Source organism: Camelus bactrianus, chromosome 15 (genome assembly GCF_048773025.1).
Source record: "Camelus bactrianus isolate YW-2024 breed Bactrian camel chromosome 15, ASM4877302v1, whole genome shotgun sequence".
NCBI lineage: Eukaryota > Metazoa > Chordata > Mammalia > Artiodactyla > Camelidae > Camelus > Camelus bactrianus.
The window spans coordinates 24574433-24592572 of NC_133553.1; the positions used below are offsets into that span (position 1 = coordinate 24574433).

Genomic DNA, 18140 nt, shown 5'->3' on the forward strand with positions numbered 1-18140 from the left:
AACAAGAAATTGGAGCAGGATATGGAAGTTGGAAAGTACACAATAGGGGAAGGAAATTAATAGAGTTGAATCTGAAATGGTTTTTAGCGTGTCTGAGAACCCTGGCTTGTAATGGGATAATTTAATCAAGTCACACTTATTTTGTGAATTGATATGTTAGTCTTCCTTCTGTCATTGTATGATGCTTTCTCACATCTCACATTCATGTTTTCTTAATGCTTCCTTCTTTTCTTACTTTTTTGCTAAGTAGCCCACTTTATTGTTATTTCTCTGACAAGTGTTTTGAAATGTATTTCTCTAGTGATGGTTACCTTTAAATTATGTGTATCTTATATTTCTCTACCAACCTCAAGCATGGAAAGTAAGCTCCACACAGCAAGGCCTCATACATGTCTTCTTATGTATTCTATTATTGAGCCTAACACAGTAACAGAAATGTCAAAATATTTTTAAGAGTGAATAAATTAATAGTAGGTATTAACTACATGATCACAATTCTGCTCTGGGGCCAAAGATAGACTCTAGAGAGGGAAACAAAAATTAGAAAGTGAATGTAAAGAAAAATGAAAAAAAAAAAAAAAAAACTGCTACAGAGGACAGTGCCTCTATCCTAATCCTGATACTAAATGATCTTGAAAAATTTACCTATCCTATTTTTTTCACTTGAAAAATAGGGAGAGTGTATGAGAACAGTGGTTCATCACCTTCTTATGAGTCACAGATCCTTTAGAGAAAACTATAAACACTATCAATATTCTCCACAAAAGCTTTATATACATATATCATGAAAAATAATAACGTGACATGTTTTATAAGATTATGAAAAGCCTTTAATGTGTACATTGTTAATATGATATGAAAATACTAATGAAATATTTCATAACATTTAAAGGTAATTAAGTAATTTACACATACATATACACACACACACACAAAACCCTCCCCATATTTTATAATAAAGAAAGCCCAAAACTCTCAAGCTGGAAGAAAGCATTTATCCAAAGAAAGAAACAAACAATTTACAGATTGAAATGTTTTGAAATATTAAAGTCCAGTATCTTCTTTTAAGTTCTCGTAACATATTTATTTCAGATAGGGATGAAGTTGTTTAAGCTTAGCTTTTCTTGACAAACCAATTCTGATTGGTCGACTGCATGTCTTAAGAGGTAGTACTCTTGAAATTCCATATGAAAAATTACTACCTAAAAATATAAGATGATAAAAGTATATAAGGAAGTAAAAATCACTCATAGTTTCTATGCTTAAAATTTTTTACTAACTCCTAATCATGATCCTAGCAACATTTACTGAGTCATTGAGCTAAGTGCTTTGAATGCATTAGTTTACTTAATCCTATCTCTATTTTTGAAATGTGGAAAACTCAGCAACTTGCTCAACATAAAATAGCAGCTAAATAAAATCAGCATTCCAGTCAGGCAGTCTGACTTAATAACAACAACAACAACAATAACAAAAACTACACAGGTTTTAAAGTTAACTTGATGTAGTGACTATAAAGATTATGTTTTTGTTTCTATTAGATGTTACTAAGCTGTATTGTTAATGACTGCATTGGCTTCTAATAGATTATTACCACTAATAGAGCATAAATGTATTTGATCTGTTATCTATCAATGGAGGGCTTTGAGTTTGAAGTTTCTATCTCACATCACATCAACATTTTCTAAAAAGTTCAAAACATTTCCTGGAGGTGTATCTGTTAACTAATCAAACAGCTAGGATCAACTACTCTTGATGACATACAACAATACCTCTAACTAAGTACTTTAAAAAAAAAACAGTAGGTAGGGTATATATGTAAAGCTAAAAATGTATCAAGCTTTAATAAATTAGTAAGACCTTAATACAGTATCATATTATACTAAAATCAGTGTAATCAACATAACATTAAATACGATAAAAGGTAAACAGCATGATTTCTACTAACTTGAATCAAACTGAGTCTGTATATCTTTATAAAAAATAATGCAATAAAATACAAAATTTAGCTACATGTAAATAGGGGAAAAACATAAAAATAGCTACAAGTCAGTTTATGATACTTTATTCAACATTAAAATTATAAATTAAATTATAAAAATAAGAGGAAAAATATCTTGCTAGATTTTTTAATTTTTTTACATAAAAAGGGATTGTCTAAACTAAAATTGTTGAATCATATACTAATAAATTTGATAATTAGAGAATTGGCTATAAATTAGATAATTTCAGCAGTTTATGCTAAGTATACTTCTTCACCATGAAGTTATTATTTCAGAACAAAGCCATGATTAGTCTATTTGATTACTTTTTCAAAGTATAGCTTTCCTCTTTCATATTCTAATATGACAGATACTTCTGATAATTTTGCAAAGGGTGGGAAATCACTGAACCACTTTATATTAACAGCAGGCCTTTTGCAAGGCACTTGACCTTAAACAGTCATTAAATTGTGGTTTTAAGGATATGCTTCTTTGTCTCCTTGGATTTTCCATCTTTTCATTAAATAAATTATGATCCCTTTTATTATTGCTATATTAATTTACTGCTTTGTATTGGTTAATAATTCTAAACATTCAATCATAATACCAGAAATTGTTCATTTTAGAAATCAATGTAAAGAAAAAAAGTCGTAAAGCTTATCAGTGGTCTTTTAGAAATAATACTAATTCAAATATTTTCTAAATCCTTGCAGCTCAAAGTTGCAGCTCAATTCAAAGACAAGCAGCATCTCCATTTGCTAGAAACTTGTTATGAATGCAGAATCTTAGAGCCTACTGCACAACGAAATCAGAATCATTTAACAAGACACCCAGATGATCTGTATGTCAACTGAAATAAAAATGCACAGTGTGAAGGCTGTAAGTTTTATTTGAGGACTTACTGAGAACCACAGCCCAAGATACAGCCTCTCAGATAGCTCTGAGGAACTGCTCTGAAGAGGTAAGGAAGAAGGTCAGCATATATGTGATTTTGGAGGAGAACATGCAATCAAACACACACCTCAATAGAAGGTTACCGCTAGTCAGGAAGAACAGGTATCTTAGTTAATTATTTTAGTGTTTTCAAAATGTGGGGAGATGCAAGAAATTGGGTTCACACAATTTTTCTCCTGAAAATATCTAACCATCTGAAGGCCTGTTCTGCCAGTTTTCCCAGAGCACAGAATGCTGATCTCTGCACTGAATGCTTTTCAGGGTATGTTAAATGTCAGAAAGTCAGTGGCTAGCAACTCAGTCCTTGTAGAGTCAGATTACTAGCGACATTCTTTGGCTGGCACATATATACATTAAAGTTAGACAAGTATTTGTGCTCAGTGATATATAACGCTCCTGGCACACTAGCTGGCTGGCATACAGCACACTCAAAATAATTTCAAACTATGTTCTTGCCTTTTCCACATCAGAGAAGGGAGAGAGAAATAGAGGGAGATAGGATGCACTGGAGATATTTGTAGGAGACACTAATTGGAGGCATCATGATGACAAGTGGGTAGGTATCATAAACATTTCAACACAATCAGGAGTTTTCCAATACCTTTAAAAAATCACACTGCATAAGCGGGCACCCACTCTGTCTAGGCAGAGTTAGTCCATTCTTATCCCCACTTTCCAGCATCTCCCAACTTTTCCTTTACATGGATTTTAACAAGCCTCAGGAAGATCATTCCATTTTTATGTACTTTGAAATTGAATTCAAGACGACTCTCCTAACATAGTATTAAATAATTCTGGCTGACCTAACATACTATTTTTCATAGTTCATGCGGAGGAGGCACTTTTCCTTGTGAAGGCACAATAGAGTTTTATGGGTTCAGATATTTCCAACAAATGTAACATTTCTTTTCCAGTTTGGGCACACACTTTAATCTGCCTCAAATATCCATTTCATTATCACAATTATCATCATGATAACAATATGGGTTTGTGCTCCTTAACCTTCCTCTATTCTATCACAAAATATGTTCCTAAACCCAGTTTCTTCCTTTCTTCCTGTCCTAGAAGAAACAACCCTTATTCTTTTTCAGCTCATTCTACCACCCTGCTTATTGTCTCATAGAGTATTGTTCCTTCAATTATTCCCTTTATTCAGGGGAGAAGAAATTACCCATGCGCTTTTGATCTTCCAAGGACTTGGATTAATTGTTCAAGTATTTCATTGTAAGCTAAGGAAAGAGGAAATTATGCAGTTCTGAAGTGACTGAATAAAAGTACCAGGGACAGCATTCTACTGATAAGGAGCCAGGAGAAAGGCTTTGAGAAAGGATGCATGACTGAAGGTATTTTGGTAAATATATTTCACCTACATCATTATTCTTTCTAGATTCAGTCTTATTGTGTAATACCAGCAATTTCTGACCAAACAAAAAAGTAGTCATTTAGAAAATAGTTCCCTAAATTCAATCCCACCCCCATCTGACCCTCATTGGTACCACAAGTTACACTAGGTGTTAGACTTAGTGTTTTATTCTGATATCATAGACCCCTTAGGCAAAATATAAGGTTAGTTGTTTAACTTTTCTTTAGTTTGATTTTTTATAGTAATGAAAAGTTTAAATGCCATAGTCTTAAACCATGTTATACCTAAATGATGCTAATTTTTTTCAAAATTACTACATAAAATGTCCATATAAAGAGCCCCATAGCATTTAAAGGATAGAGAACACTGGTAAGAAAATTTATAATTGGGAGTAACATCTCATCAATGTAAATCCAACTTAAATAAGTGCTTTTTCTGGTTTTGTCAATTAATGTTATATACAGTAGATGTATACAGGACATACATAACAGCTATCTTATCACATAGTTATTGCAATGCATCTCCACAAATATTTCAACAGTTTTATAGAATACATTTCCCAGTAACATTCTAAATGGCATTTTAATTTTTAGCCAATTTTTAACTATTATAATTTGCATCAGTAAATTATTAATGTTTTCAAAAGTATTCAATTTCTCTATTTATTTTTAACAAGCTGAGTATATTTTCCTTATGTTAAAAATATAAGAATGCAATAACAACCTTAGAAAGTATTACAGAAAATAACCAAAAAAAAAAATCTTACCTCGCTTCAGTAAGTAATTAAATTCTCCCTCCTTAAATTCATCAGAGAAAAAAGCTGGTCTTTTAGATGAACATTTTTCACAATCTGAAAATAAAGATCAATATGTTATAGCAAAAAGTAACTTTTATATAAAATGTTAATACTCTAAACAATTTGCTTTTTCAGAAATATTTCCTCCCATTGACTCCTAATATATAGATAAATAAAGCAGGACTTTTCAAAGCTCTTTTTAAAAATTTCATCACTTGTTACCTTCAACTGCAATATATTATTTAATGTTTGAACAGCCTTTTATAGAAAAATACTATGCATCAGTAAGCATTGTCTTAACATTTTATCTTCTTTTTTCCCAAAATTATATATTTGGCCTACAGAGGAAAAAAAGCAGTATTTTTTTTTTTTAATTTCAGAAAAAAAATATTAAAACTAATTTCATACCTTCCTTGGAAGTAGAATAGAGTAATTCTTCTGATGCTCTTTGACAGCAAAATTTATTAGGAACTTCCTGTTCTCCATTTTTGGGTACCGGTTTCCATTTAAATAAATTTTGGTGTTTTTTATGCATATTAGGGCCTGCTATAGTATCACAGAGCAAAGGAGATGAACTTATTTTGTTTTCTGTACCCATTTTCAAACCTTTTTTAATCTCCATTTTTACCTTCTCAACATCATTATTTTTTCCAAAGTAATTTTCTTGGCCACTGTTGGTTTCCACAGGGCTTAGAATTTCATTTTCCTTACTAATTTCATGGAACATATGAAGTTCTTTAAGTACTAAATCAAATTTACTCTTCATCTCAAAATTGTTTGCTATTGTCAGAGTTTCTGTTGACAAACACTTGGCAGTTAAGTCCTGAAAACTTTCATTGTTCCCTACACTCAAATGAGTTTCAAATAGATGATTAACACATTCTGTAGCATCATTCTTTGGATAAAAATGCTTTGAATTAGCTAACTCACTTTTTTGCAAAATACTCTCATATTCATTTCTGTCAGCTACATTATTTTGATTAACATATTTAGTTTCTTCCACATCAACTTTCTTACTCATCACTGAAACTGGTAGCACAGCAAACATGCCATCCATTGAATAAAAACTATTCTTCTCTTCCTTTTCTATCTTAATATCTTCATGCACTTGGCAACTGTCTGTTAAACTTCGTGCTGTGACTTTTACTTCCTCCTTCAAAATTAAGTCATGTTTTTTTCCTTCAGTTTCACTTAGCAAGTTCCCAAAACTTAGCACCTGAGTTATAGTTGTGGGATTGGTTTGTTCACTGTATTTTGTGTCTTGGCTTGCCAGTGTAGCCTGTTGCCTAATATTGAAAAAATCTTCAAGTACACATTTAAAATCGTATCTACTGATCTTACTATGCTTTTGTTTTCCTGCAGTGTCTAAATCTTGATTCTGTGCATTCATTCCATAAATGTTTTTATTAATATGTTTCTGGTTGTTCTGTATGAGTTGAGAACCAGACTTAACATGTGTTTTAACAGTTTTAGGACTACAGTGAACCCAATTTTCCACATTCATGAGTTGTTCAGGACAACTCATATTCTTGTAACTAATTTCTTTTGTCAAAAAAATTTCATCCATGTCATCAAAGTCCATTAAAAGAGGAATTTCTTCATATGTTTCAAAAATTGGAAAATGTGTATTTTTAGTTGTCATACTAAAGGAATTGATAAGTTTTTCCTCAGACTCTTCAAAAACTTTTTCAGTTTTAAATAGTCTTCTTTTCTCTGACATAGGTTCCATATTATCTTCTAATAGTCTTGAAAAAGTTAAAATCCTGACTGGATATACAGTATGACCTTCCACTGTAACATTTTTTGGATAATTCATATATATTATCCACTTGGAAATGCATTCCTCTTCTAATTTAGAATCATTTTCAATTCGGGTTAAACAGTCAAAGTGATTAAGAAGTAAAGCTATGCTGGTTTTCAATATAACATTTTGAGGGTCTGAAGCACTGGTTTGTAAATTTATGCTTAAAATATCATTTTTTCTATTGACAGTCATATTCTCAGTTATTAGATTTTGAGTATCAATTTGCTTTTTACACTTCAAAATTTCATACCAGGTTAAAATTCTATTATCTTTTTGATTTCCTGAAATACTTCTATAGAAATAAAAAATTTCTGTGATGAAACTTTCAAAAGTATTGCTAAAATGAAAGTCGTTTTGTGTAGTATAATAGCTCAACTCTAGCATATTACCATTTTCTCCTTTACTTTTTAACCAAAAAAATTTTATTGAAGCTTTTTGACTACCCAGTGTTCCCACCATGAGAGGCTTTGATTGCCCTTCATGTGCATTCATGGCTTTCATATTGCGATCTTCCTTGCTTAAAAGACCTATTTCTAATAATTGTTGCAAATTCAATTTTTCTTCAGATTTTTTCATATTTTCACATTCAGTTTCAGAATTACCCATAATCCAACAATTTTCCCCACTTTTTCTCAAAATATGTCTAATATTACAGTCCCTGCTCTGCGGTTTTTCCAATCTGGTACATATGTAACTGTCCAAGCATGTTTCTGCTTCTTCCCAATTTGCATGCTCTAGTTTAATAGTGAAATTCTTTGCAGTGACTCTTACATCAGACTTGACACTACAGTGGTTATAGTCGTGTAAACTGATCAAGTCTTTTTTTCTCACACAAATACTTCGGTTGCTGAGTGACTGGTGGTTTTCACAACATTCAGAAAAAATATTTTCTGCATCCACAATTTTATCATCCTGTAACTTTTGCTTCTTTACATCAGGTCTGTTTTGGGACCAGTAAATGTTTGTGAAATCCCTAACATATGCCTCATTTTTGTCGTTCTTGTTCTTTGCTATTTCCTTTAAATAGACAGGGGACATTTTGCTGTTTAAACCAGCTGGAAACTCAGGGATACTCATTGTGCAGCTATCTCTGAAATAGCTGGGTTTAGCAATTTCCATGCTGGGCTGGTTTTGAGATTTTGATATTTTTGGTGTAGATGCTGAAATGCTATTTTCTTTTTCATCTGATGGCACAGCACTGTCAGCTTTACCTCTGTTCTTAATATCATGAAATGTTGGTTTGGTTTCCTTGTAACAGGTAACATCTAAAAATTGATTTTTTGTCTGTTTTATGTGATCATTGTCTTTCTGACCATTGTCTCTCCCCTGGACTAAATATTCTTTTCCGTCCTCGTTTTTAACTCCACGTACATCGTGTAAGAAGGCGTTGGGCAGCTGACCAGCCTCTGCTTCAGGTCTACCGCTGCAATGCACACCGAAAACCTCTCTGTCACACAGTGCTGGTTCACAAGACCTTCTGGAAGCCCTCAAACCAGAATCAAAATTTTGTGAGGGGAGAGACCACAAATAACTATTCGTCTCAAACTTCTTATTTTGGCATCCCAGATTACATGTTTTCTTCCCACTGACTGATTTCTCCACACACGAGTCTGTGGAGTTTTCAAAAATCTCCTCATACGGAACAAGGAGCGCCTTGAAGGGTCTGGGCGACAACTCCCAGACTTTCTCCACCTCAGACAAGTGAGGCACCAAAGGCAGCCTCCACCCCGCCTCAGGGACACCGCCGGGCTCCTCAAGACGGAGCCGCTTACTGGGAGGTGGAGAATCAGGGTCGTTAGGAGGAGGTGAAGCGGAGGAAAGCTCACTGAGCTCGGCAAGCCACCGAGCGCGGCGCGCGAGCGACATGACTGCAAACCGAGCGAATCTGTCGGAGAATCCGGCTGGCTCCAGTCTCTTAAACCGGCGCGAGGCGGCTCCGCCCCACCCACACCGCTAGCCTGCCTCGGTCACGCCCCTGACACGCCCCCTGAGATCTGGCCTCAGCCCCAACCTCAGGGTCAGCCGGCAGCGGCCACGCCCCAGTCACGCCCCTACTGCTCAGGCATAGGCCACGCCCCATCCTACCCGCTGTGGTACACCCGGGTCGTCTACCTCAGAGCACTGAGAGTCTGGGGCCGTTACGTTGTCTATTTTTAGCGCCCTTTACAGTTGCCACGACTGTAGTTTGTCTATACTTTTTCTACCCTCTGGTAGAATTCAAGAGAAAAGTCAGAATCTTTTTAAAATTTGTGAACGGAAACAACTTTATTTTTTGAATTCTAAAATTCTATGTTTTCCTCAGAAGCGACTTCTCCACAGTTCCTCTCGAGCGTCTCATATAGTTCTGTAAACACCAGACCAAATCTCTCTTGTGTCTGGAAAAACTTTTTTAAATGTTATTAATCATTCCCAGTGACGTTTAAAATTTCCTCTTCTCTCATGAAGTGCGTTTGGGGAGAAGGCGGCATTGGTACTTAATAATCTGAATATTTCAGGAAAAAGTGTGTAGAAATTATTATCCAGGTGATTATTAATCTTCACTTTAAGAATGCAGGAAAAAAAAAAAGTTTTCAGGTGCCCTGTGGGGTTTTTTCCCCCAATATTGCGAATACAATTACTTAAAAATTATACATTTTAACTATTCTATTTATTGTAAGTAAAAGTAATCATACAGTTCTGACTCACACATGATAAATTTTGTAAATGTTATTCTTTTTCCTCTGCTTTGCGAATAATTGATTTTTCAGTCAGTTCTGATTTTTGTGGACATCATAATTCTAAAGAAGAAAATGACTTACAAAATGTTTATTATTATTATTATATTTATTATTATATGTTTATTAAGAGCAGTACTCAAAAACTTCAATCCTCTTGATGATTGTTTCAAAGTTGATAAGTTTTATGTTCCCTGGTTGAAAAAAAAAATTGTAAGAATTACAATAACTTGCAACAGGAAACCTAATTTCAGAACCCATAGAAGTATAAATGGCAAGATATGACTGGCATACTACTTTAGGTAAAAAACTGTTTATAAGCCTCCTGTCTTATAAATACTCTTACATATAAATTGTGATTCCAATTCTAGGTATTTTTTATTACGTTAGCTTGTGAATTCCTACAGAGAAGTGTTTACTTAAATTTGTAGAAAGCCTTGTAGTTATAAACACTTCATCAGCACATGAATAAGAATGTGGCAGTGGTTCAGATTATACATCAGTGAGATCTTAAAGCGCTGCTTCTGTATATTTTAAGTTCTATTGCTTTTTTAATCCCTTGTTCTCCACAGTTCTACATTCCATTCCAAGGCAATCTGTTCTATACTTTGATCAGCCCGTATTGCATAGCCAATGTGGATGTAACTGGTACACTAACATGCTATTAGAAATAAGCTTTCTATCTGTATAGTAAATACATCGTTTTGTGATTCTACCTTGATTTGTAACTTAGTGTTTGATTGTTTCCTCATCTTGCTAATTTACCCAGGAACATACTTTTTTAGATTTCCGTCACACCATTATTTAAAACTATGCATTGTTTAAAGACTAGAATTCAAATAAAACCCAGAATTTTTCAATTTAATTCAATTATAGTTTGAAAACTATGTCTGAGGTGCTATTAAGTATACAGAAATATACAGGGTTTTTCTTTTCTACCCTAAAGAAACTTATAGCAATAAAGACAGAAAAAGAAGTCTTTCCTTGCATGTATTATTTAAACATTACATTAATAACCACTGTCATTTCAATTGATGCCTATTGGAACTACTATGTGTATTTTTTTGCTTTATTTTTAAATGTTGCCTTGAAAACAGACCAGTTATAAGTGAGAAGTGCAAAAAATTGTATCTGCAACTCATCTGATTCAATATATAAATGAGTCTTGTTCAAATCTTACCTATTCTTCAAAGCCCCATTCAAATGACGTATTTTTCTGTATCACTTTACTTGCCTTTTGAAAACTCTTAATAACAGTAAACTGAGCCTGAAAGCCAGCATCTGTCATTCCTTTCAGTTTGGTGTCCTATGATAGTTCAGCTCTGAAGGAATGAAAGAATGAATGAATTCATGAGATTAAACCCCATACTGAAAATATAACACAAGGTCCTGTTAGGTAAGTGAGAAATTCACTTAGTACCATAGGATGCCTCAAGTCCAATGTCCTTAGCACAGTGTAACAGATTTTCACAAATACATCCTGCCTTAACTTTTTTGGCTTCATCATTTTTAACAATTTGCCCCTTGCTGCCTATACCAGACTATTATTCTCCTGTCTTTCCATGCATGTTCTCAATGCCCTTCTCTTTCTCCAGCTGACAATTTCCTATTCAGCCTAAAAGGGTCCTACCCAGAAGTTACCTTCACTGTGAAAGCTTCTCTGCCTCCTCCCTGCTGTATCCAAACCCCAGGCACAGTTACTTGTATCCTTACTATGTTCCTGTAGAAGTTCATTTTAACCTGTATTATAGCACTTAAAACATTGTATAGAGCTATTTACACCCTCTCCACTAGACTGTGTTAATTAGGGCCAAGATCTATTCTTTTTTACATCCCCAGTGCCTCACACTAAGTACCTCAGTTAATGAGAACAAATGGAATATTACTATTACTATATCTTTACTAATCCAAATGGGTTTAGTGGTATCTTGAGTGTGTTTTAAGTTTCTTGTTTTGGTTTTGATTTTATACATTAAAATGGAAACTTGCTTGAGACCATACCACCATAAAGCCAGAAGTTGACTTTAAATATCATTTAAGTTTTGTGGTAAGGCCAGGTACTTAACACAGCCATTTACTTTTTTATGTCTTTTAATAAGGAATATTAATAATGAATAAATACGCTCAACCTAAAGCTTTATTTCAGACTGACAAAAAATCAAATATAATTTAAACACTTAATAAGAACAACTAACAAAAATATTTAAACCGAATACGTGGGTTAGAGAGGAAAATATCATTACTTACTAAAAATATTTTAAATAAATATGGCTATAAATAACACAAAAAGCACTTTTTATCAAATCACTAAAAAGCTCTAGTTGGAAAAATATTTCAGAAAGCCATGATGCTCTGTATATCCACATATACAATTAACCTTTCAGCAGAGCAATAACGGTAACTTACAAAATAGTCTTAAATGAGATAATGTATATGCAAATATTTTAAGCTTTAAATCACCTCCTTATAGTCAATTTTCATTAATAACATCATTATTTACCCAGTCTTCTAAACTAGAAACTTTTAATGGTATCTTTAACTTTTTCTCTCTTTTAGTCTTTTGCCATCACCCAACCCCTGTGTAGAAAGTCATCAAGTTTTATTGATTCTATATCAAATATGACCCTGGAATTAATCATCTATTTTTTATCCATAATGTGTCAGCTTTATTACAGGCCCTCATCATCTCTTGCTAAGAACAGTAAAAAAAAAAAAAGATAGTTTTACTAGTCTCCCCTCAACTTCTACCCAACAAACACTACCTTAAGGATTTTCTTCTTAAAATATTAATCACTTTGTTACTTGTTTCCTGACTTACAATTGCACAATTAGGGCATGATGGAAGTATTTTATATTTAAATCTCTAAAATTAGCAAACAGTACAAATCAGGATTCTTTTTTTTTTTTTGCTTTCTAGAAAGCCTGTTGTTAGGGGAAAAAAAAAAAGAAAAAAAAAGAAAGCCAGTTGTTAAACAGTTACCGGCATAGTACTGAATCAAACTCTTACCTTACAATACTTCAGATTCATTACTATGTAAATCAGTTCCCACTACAGAACCGTAACTGTAACAAGCCAGGCAGTTTTTTCTGCCTTGTCTGGCTAAGGTCAAAAAGAGCAATTCAACAGACTCTATACTGGTGCTAGGATATATTGTGAAAACGTCATTTAAAAAAAAAACAAACCTATGTTTGTTTTCATCTCATTTGATATTTGTTTTAAATGAGCGAAGAATCCAAAATTTGCCACATACAAAAAAGTAATTATTTTAATATTTTAAGTTTGCTTATAGTTCTATGATTTCAGAATGGTAATAGGTTCAGTTCAGATGAAAATAATGGATCAAAAGAATGCTTCTTGTATTATCATTTAGGGCAGAGTGTAGTCATTACTATCAATAATCATTGACAACTAAATAATAACAGTTTTCAAAGTACTTTAAGTGGATGCTCTTATCTGATGATTAGATTTAACTATCCTTTGATTTGCTGAATGAGTATCTATTATATGTAAGGAGCTATGCCTCATACTGAAGTAAATACAATGACATATAAAATGTAATCATTGTCTCTAAAGAATACATTCTAGACAGAAATATACATATGAAAGAACAGATAACAATACATGACCCATTATAGAGCCTGGTTAACCAGGCCATTGACAACTTTGTCCTCGACTATTTTCTAGCCTGATCTCCAGCCACTTCATCCCCCTCCCCTATGCCTCTCATACCCTGCCACATGAAACTGCTTACAGGTCCCCAAACACTCATGTTTTCTTATCGTTATTGCTCAGTTCATAAGACATATGAGTATCTATTATGCACTGTGTTAGGCATTAGGCACTGTGGTAGGTATTAGTTATCAAAATTAAGTCTTCTGTATTTTTCAAGGAATTTTCAATATAGTAGGGGAGACAGATATATAGAGTTTATTATAATATAACAGGATGAGTGCTACAGTAGAGGAATATCTAAGTTCTGAAGAGGGGGAACCAAACCTTGTCTGGAAGCTTAGGGAAGATGCTCAGAAGAAATGGTGCCCAAAAACTGATTCTTGAAGGATACATTCACTCATTCCATTCCTATGAGCCTGTAAGTTTTTATAAGACTCCCTTTCCTCTCCATACTAATCAATTTTTTATCCATGTTCCCATCATTTCAGACATACTTTTTTAATACTTATAAAATTATATAATAGTTATATGTATATACTGTCTTCTCGACTAAATTATTAGTTCCTTGATTCTTGAAGCAGTTACGTTGTTTACCTTTATATTCCAATGTATAGCATGGGCCTATAGTACAATAGACAGTACTTTTTTCTAATTGTTAGGTTGAACATATACCAAGTAAGTCATAAATAAAATAAGTACTATTAAGAAATAGAAACTATAGGGAATTCAGAGGAGAACAAAATAAGTTCTAGACAGGGTTGGCAAGAAGGTTTCAGAGGAGAGGTTTGAACTGGGTCTTGAAAAACAGGTTCTAGGCAGCCTCAGGGGAGTAGTTTCAACTAGAAAACAAAAAAAATGACCTGAGGTCCAGAAAAAGAGAGCTCTGCTTTCTCAGAGATAAGAGAAGTGTAAAAATAGCTCTCACGTAGGACTGAGGGGTGGAGATAAAGATGAACTAATCAGGAAAACCACTGACCTTATGGATCTGGCTACAGGGAGAGTTATCTAGTCAGGATGAGAAAGAACTAGGTTCTGGAAGAAACTAAGTGATATTTTTAAAAACTAAATCTAAATAGAGACTACACTAGAGTAACTTACCTATGGTGAATGTAACATATATCCCAGAATTTCTCTAATGGTAATGAATGAGTTGGGTACATTCTTCATAATTGAATTTAGCATGTTCTATACTAGTGGATCTTGTAAGAAGAGAGTTAATGATAGAAAATGTGACCAAGGCCATGACTCCCTCAGGAAGGTTTCTGAAGGAGCCTTGCTCTCTTTTTAAGGAGCCAAGAACCATAGTAAGTGAGAGGGAGTGCAACTTTGGGATGGAGAAAGAGGTAGTAATTTGTCCATTGCTGTGTGCTATTACACAATTCCATTAAAGAGCAATCTTTTCCCTAATTTTTAAGTTTCTTGCAGATAACTATGCCCTATGAGAAAAATAGTAGGAAGAGCATAGATATTTAGTTTTCTAGTGTGATCTGACACATATTCATTATATACATAATATGTATTGTTTAACATAGTACTTAATCATGAATAGAAAGAAAAGTTGCAAAATTTCACTTGTTTTACAACTTTGCCTGAGGCAAGTCATGCTAATCACCCACTTAATACAGCTACATATCAGCTACCTAAAGCTAAAGCCATGATCTCTGGAGGCCACCCAGAGGGACTCCAGGGGTGACTTCTTTAAAAGTTATCTAGTCCAGACCCTGAACAATAACTCAGAAAAACATAGATACAGAATATGGGCTACTGGTTAGAGTTACAATGCCATCTTTGAGAAAATATTGACAGAAGGCAGAGGCTGGGCTTGGAATGTAATACGTAGCTAAATAGGGTAGAAACAGTAATTATGGTTGGGATGAAGATCTTTTTTCTCATATGTGAAAAACTGAAAGGTGAGAAGGAGAAACAGAAGCAGAAGCACTGTGGCTGCACATTTCCAAGCTCTACTAATTAGAATATAAAGGAAAAATAAGTATGTGTGTTCTCCAATATAAAAACAATACAATGAATCAAAGGATTACAAATATAATTTTAGTTTAATATGCTCTATGACCATTCAAGTTTTGTAATAGTTAATACTTTAATAATAAAGCAGAAAAAGGCAGAGAGATTTTCTTCTTTTTCTTCCCTTATAAAATCTCTGATGCAAGTAAACAAACAAAACAAACACACACACAAACTTATTCCAATTCAAACAATATTTAGTACAGAATATGTGCTCAACACTGTATTGGGTGCCATTCTCTCCTGAAAATATAGGCTTGTAGTCATGAATACTTAAATAGGTATGTCTCCCTGTTCAATAGCCTTCTGCTTGCATAGTAATGTAACAGCAGCACCGTCTTTTTCACTTTTACGCTCCGGTTCCTCTCCAGTAAAAAAAAAAAAAAATTCTTTTAAAGACAGTATTTAAACTTCTACATACCATTGGAGAAAAGACCTCATACATTGGGTTTGATCTATGAACTAAATTGTCTCAAACTATAATTGAGTACCCATCCTTGAGTACTGATATAATGTCAAGAACTTCAAAATAGAAACAAAATGTCAGTTTAAACTCCAAAAAGAATAGCTCAAGTGTTTGCAGGGTATTTTGGTACTGGGGGCTGACAAATCAAAGACTAGAAACTGAATTGTGGCCTCATTCACCATTATCCCTTTCTGCAGCCCTTGTTCTTCAGTACAGACCTTTTGTACAGTGTACAAGAGCATTAGGGTTTGCATATACTCAAAACTTCATTAATTACACTGCTTGGAACTGTGCCTTAACTGAATTTGCCAGAGATTCTATAGAATTTCAAAATAACTTTTGTCTTTCTTAATTAAAAAAAAAAAAGTATTTGAACTCTGGTATGAAAATAGCCTCAAAATTTATGCTTTTCTGTTACTTCTTTTTTCTATTGCCTTTTAGGAATGATCACTATAAATTTAAATCAACTTAAACTGAAATAGTAAGAACTTTAAGATGAAGAGTAATGTCCAGAAATCTATTGAGATGAAATATAGAGTAGTTAAGAACCTAAGATTATGGACTCTGTCCTCCAGAAGTCCTTCTCATGCTTCAGTCCTCTACTTCTTTACTGGGTGGTGTGTTTATTTTGTGATAACTCATTGTGCTGTACATTTTATGAATGGTATCTCTTTTCTGTATGTATGTCTGATTTCTATTTTTTTAAAAAATAGAAACAAAAAAAGTGTTTATTCTGGAACTAAACTGTCTGGGTTTGAATCCTGGTTCCATAACTTACTATCTGTGTGCTTTTAGGTAAACTTAATTCTCTATGCCTCAATTTCTTCAAACTTTAAAATGAGAATGATAATAATAGTACTTGCCTCTTGTGGTGCTTATAGGATTTTATGATTCTATATGTATATAATTTAACATTCTATATGTCAAACATGTAGAACAGTACCTTACACGTGACAAGCTCTATATAAGTACTATAGTTATTAATAGTAACCCATTCAATACTTTAACCATTCTAGAATAAGAATCCTTAGTTATCCTTTAAAAAAATCATTGAAGAGTTCCCAACTTCTTCTAGACTTTCCATTGATTTGTCAAATTGCTCATTTTTCCCCTTTGTTTTATAGAGAGCCCCATGGGAAATGATTATCATTTTTCTCTCTCAATTTAACATGAGAGGAAAAGCGACTAAAATATATACCATTGAGTATTTCCAAATATCTTAAATATTTTCACTGCTGTATATAGCTATCACTCTGCTTTTCAAATACACTATTAAGTCTACTTTTTAAAGTGTCTATTATACATATTTATTTATTAATCTTCATTTAAGAATGATTAGCACTTCTGTGACTGTATATACTAATTTTTTTCTGCATCAGTTGTTATCACTTTTTTTAATGGCTTTCCTAAATACAGCCAAACAAGAGCCTTAATTACTAGGAACTCAAAGGCATTTACTCTGGGAACCAGTTTTTATTCAATAAAACACTCATTAAGTACTAAGCATCTATTATATATTGAATACTATGTCCGGTGTCAAACAAAGAAGTTATGACACAGAGACAAGCCATTAACAATAAAAAAAATTTTAATAACAATATAAAAATTTTAAAAACCTTGAATATAATTTTAAATAGATTGTATAAATAATATAAACTTGTGGTTCTAAAGAATTGAGTTATTAAGGATTGGAATAGGTGTAAAGGCATCATAGAAAATATTTATGATTTGGATATCAGCAGAATAGTAAAATGTATTCCTGATAAAAACAAGAGCATGAACAAAGGTATAAATGAAAGAGTGAGATATATTGGGGCAATAGTGAGTACAGAAGTGTGCTTGACAACACTGTAAACTGATTATACTTCAATTTAAAAATTTTAAAGAGAAAAAAGGAGAAAAACAACAAGTGTGTTTGAGAGAATGTTTTTATAAGAGAGTAAAAGAAGATAGGCAAGAAAGAGACTTGAGGTCAGAATGTTCAAAACCTTGAATGCCAGCCTTAAAAAAAAAATTCAAACTTTATGCTATGGGAAAGACTACATTTGTGGGCTTGCTTTAGGCGAATGAGGTATTTAAAACAGTATTTTAGAAAACTTAACCTCGTGGCTGCATTTAGGATGAATTGGAAACAAGTGGGAGAGAATGCCATCCCCAGCAGAAATTAGTTAAGAGGCTGTTGCCATACATCTAGAAATGTTAAAGATCTGTATTGAGCATCAACCATAGGAGTGAGAAGGGGAAAAAAATGGGAATATTTTTAAAAATTTGTTATTAGACTTTAATTACTGTTGTGTTAGGTTAGGCAATTATTATTGTGGAGGTAAGGAATCAGCAATGATTCCAAGGTTTTAAGCCTAGTAGAT

The 18140-nt window shown here is 33.3% G+C and overlaps 1 protein-coding gene across 1 annotated transcript; it reads right to left on the minus strand.

The window, feature by feature from the left end:
* Window positions 1-935: 935 nt before the first annotated feature.
* RAD51AP2 (RAD51 associated protein 2) lies at window positions 936-9473 on the minus strand. The gene is made up of 3 exons (XM_010947352.2): window positions 5504-9473; window positions 5066-5149; window positions 936-1202 (listed from the first exon to the last, which is right to left on the minus strand). The coding sequence occupies exons 1-3, from the start codon at window positions 8763-8765 to the stop codon at window positions 1084-1086; spliced, it is 3465 nt and encodes a 1154-aa protein (XP_010945654.2). The 5' UTR covers window positions 8766-9473; the 3' UTR covers window positions 936-1083.
* Window positions 9474-18140: the final 8667 nt, after the last annotated feature.

Excerpts from the sequence above, each read along its gene's own strand:
- RAD51AP2 (XM_010947352.2), bottom strand. The coding sequence starts at position 8,765 with ATGTCGCTCGCGCGCCGCGCTCGGTGGCTTGCCGAGCTCAGTGAGCTT. Across the intron at positions 5,150-5,503 it reads CTATTCTACTTCCAAGGAAG|ATTGTGAAAAATGTTCATCT; the intron begins GTATGAAATTAG and ends CTTTATTTTCAG. Across the intron at positions 1,203-5,065 it reads TAATTACTTACTGAAGCGAG|GTAGTAATTTTTCATATGGA; the intron begins GTAAGATTTTTT and ends TTATATTTTTAG.